The sequence below is a fragment of the Merops nubicus genome, unplaced genomic scaffold (genome assembly GCF_000691845.1).
Source record: "Merops nubicus isolate BGI_N331 unplaced genomic scaffold, ASM69184v1 Scaffold40329, whole genome shotgun sequence".
NCBI lineage: Eukaryota > Metazoa > Chordata > Aves > Coraciiformes > Meropidae > Merops > Merops nubicus.
The window spans coordinates 1-2,795 of record NW_008632391.1 but is presented as its reverse complement, the minus strand read 5'-3'; the positions used below and the strand labels follow the sequence as shown (position 1 = coordinate 2,795).

The following is a 2,795-nucleotide window of genomic DNA, read 5'->3' as shown; positions in this document are numbered from 1 at the left end:
AAGTGCTGTAAATATTTTTGTAGTAGAAGCACAACTGTTTCACTTTCTCCCCAGCAAAAGACAAAAGCTACAAATGTGATTACATTCACTTGGTAACTGGGGGATCCAGGTAGATAACCAACAAAATCCTTTTGCGCAGAGTAAGGTGTTTCTCTAACATCACATTAGAAATTAAAAGCAAGTAATGGAAGGAAAAGGTTGGAGCTTAACAAATCATCACCTGAAATAAAGTTTAAATATCAGAAAATACCATCCACAGTCTGCAAAATCAAAGCAAGATATGCAATAGTGAAATGGTATCTATTACCTCCAGTGAAACATAAACCATCTTCTGAAATAGATGAAAGAACTCAGCTGGAAGTTTGCTTGATTTCATGCCCATGAGCAGCAGTAAGAAGAAGGGAATCAACATTATTATGAGTAAATGTTCTCTAGACATCTACACTGGCCGTAGCTCTTACCTTCTGGTAACCTGGGGTTAGCGTGAATAGAGTTGGGGTCCCCATCTTCTTCAGGATGATAACGATAAAGCGTCTGTGACTGCTTTTGGGATGACTGACTACGGTCTTCCTTTAGAGCAACAGGAGGCGAAGTTGTTGCGCTGAACTTTACCCTGGGGAAAGCATTCCCCTCATGCATTTCATGGGAGGATTTTGACCAACTCGTCTCTGTTAAATTCGCCTCTTTCAAGCCTAGATACATGCTGTTCGCTGGGTCGTCTTTTCTGGCGTGCTTTTTCATTTTAGAGTGGGGGGCTCTTTCTTGATCATGCTTCTCCTTGTCTCCTTGCTTCCCCTTTGGTCTCCTCTCCAGCTCCTCCAGGTGCTTGGGTGTCTCAGTGGTGGCCGTTGTGTGCTCTGGAGGAGCACTGGTGGTTACTGGTGCTTCCTTATGCGTCGTCTGCTGGAGGGATGCTGCCGTGGTGCGGGGCACCCTCTTCCGCTCGCTTCTTTCCATGGCACTGCGAACTTCAGAGGGGCCCTGAGGCGCTGGCGTGGTGTGCAGCACGGCCATTCCCTCGGTGTATGGATCAGCTGGAGCCAGAGCTGATGGAGCAATGCTGGCTGGCAGGTAGTCATAATCCTCACTTTGCTCTTGGCTGATGCTCTCCTGCTCTAGGTGGGATGAATAACTCCTGTATTTTTTTGGAGACTCCACCTGGGTATTGTCTCCTTCTGGTGCCTCTTGGTCGTAGCTGTAGGGATCATCATAGTGCCTCTCTGGCTCGCTGTCCTCAGCATCTATTGGACTTGCTGTGTTTAAGGCAAACACGTTACAGTCTGGAAGCTGGTAGCACATCAGCTCACCGCCAGCATTCGGGCAATGGCAGACCGTGCAGGGGGGCATGTGGAAGGTGTGCCCCGCTACATACTTCTGGCCCTCATGGAGGCAACCTATTCTCCCACATTGAGGACACCCATCAGCTGGCACCACCGCATCAATGCAGTTTAGGGGCAGCTCCGGGCACAGCATGAACTGGCAGCTGATCTTGCCTCCTCCCTTGGGGCATGAGCACTCGGTGCTTCCAAAGTCCACAAAGTAAGACTGCCCTTCGGGTACTTTGCCGTTGATAAAGCCCACGTTGACACAGTCGTAGTACTGGTAGCCCTCACACGTGCAGCCATGCTGCAGACACGTGGCACAGCACTCGCCAGGCTCCAGCACCTCCTCGATGCAGTTGTCCAGGGGCTGGCACTCTGCGCCCGTGCAGTCCCTCTGTGCACGGGAAATGCCCGTCCACAGCAGCACAAGGAGGATGGCATTCAAACAGCTCTGCTGCCAGCTCTGGTGCCTATCCATAGTCTTGCCAAAGAAATACAGCTCCAGCCCAAGCTTGCACCCGTAACGTTGTTTTTTATCCTAGAAGGCTGTAGATTCAGCTCCAAATCTCAAGTGTTTTCCCAAGTTACCTCTCCTCATCGATCCTAGAGTTATGAAAGAAAACTCTGTTAAAGACTATACTCAGCACACATCCTGTTAAACATTAGAGGTCTTTAAAAGTTGGGACAAAATCCAACATCTGGAAACCTAAGTATGAAATTAATCATGTCTTCCAAGCATCACAGGCACTAAGTTTGGAGTTGCATGCTTCCCCCACTCCTCTTTCGAAAAAGAAAGAAAAAAGCTTGAGACTGCTTTCTTTTGAATCTGATCACAAAATGTATATATATATTTCAATTAAAAAGGGCCTTTATAACTTCAGTGCCTTTTTATTAGTCTTTCTAACTAAAGAGAGAAAAGATTTTTTGGCAGATAATAAGTAAATACACAGTTCTTCCTCTGCAGATGTAAGTTTAAGATAATTTCTCTTTATATTTTTATTACAAAGACCCACGTCTCAAAGATCTTTCTTAGACAAAACTTAGCCTTGAGACATGAGAGTTCATCTGTACACATGTTAACTCAAAACAAGAGGAGGTTTTTTCTGCCTTTTCTCCCACTTCGCAATCTTTTGCATTTCAGTCTTCATCATTAACAGCCATGCTTTTGCCCCAGCAGTGCTAAAATAGAACTTCTTTATATATTGTGGTTACTGTGTGGTTAAACATCATATTAGCTACCCTGTAATACATTTTAGAGGACGGATCCTCAGCTCACAGAATTTGGCACAGCTCCACAGCAGACCCGTAGAGCACAGCACAGAGGGATCAACTCCAGCTTCACTGGAGCTGTAACTGTTTATGCAGTGGATGTTTCCACCAGCTGAGGATACACCACCATCGGCAACCCCTTCTCCTACCTTGGACAACACCAGCAATACTTCATAGTCAATTACTACACTATGAACAGAATAT

General features: G+C 46.2%; 1 protein-coding gene across 1 annotated transcript; it reads right to left on the bottom strand.

The window, feature by feature from the left end:
- Positions 1-461: 461 nt before the first annotated feature.
- LOC103780241 (fibulin-2-like) lies at positions 462-1,800 on the bottom strand (the record flags this gene model as incomplete). Its single annotated transcript, XM_008947900.1, has 1 exon — positions 462-1,800. A coding segment is annotated over exon 1 (1,339 nt), but the record flags the coding sequence as incomplete, so codon positions are not given.
- Positions 1,801-2,795: the final 995 nt, after the last annotated feature.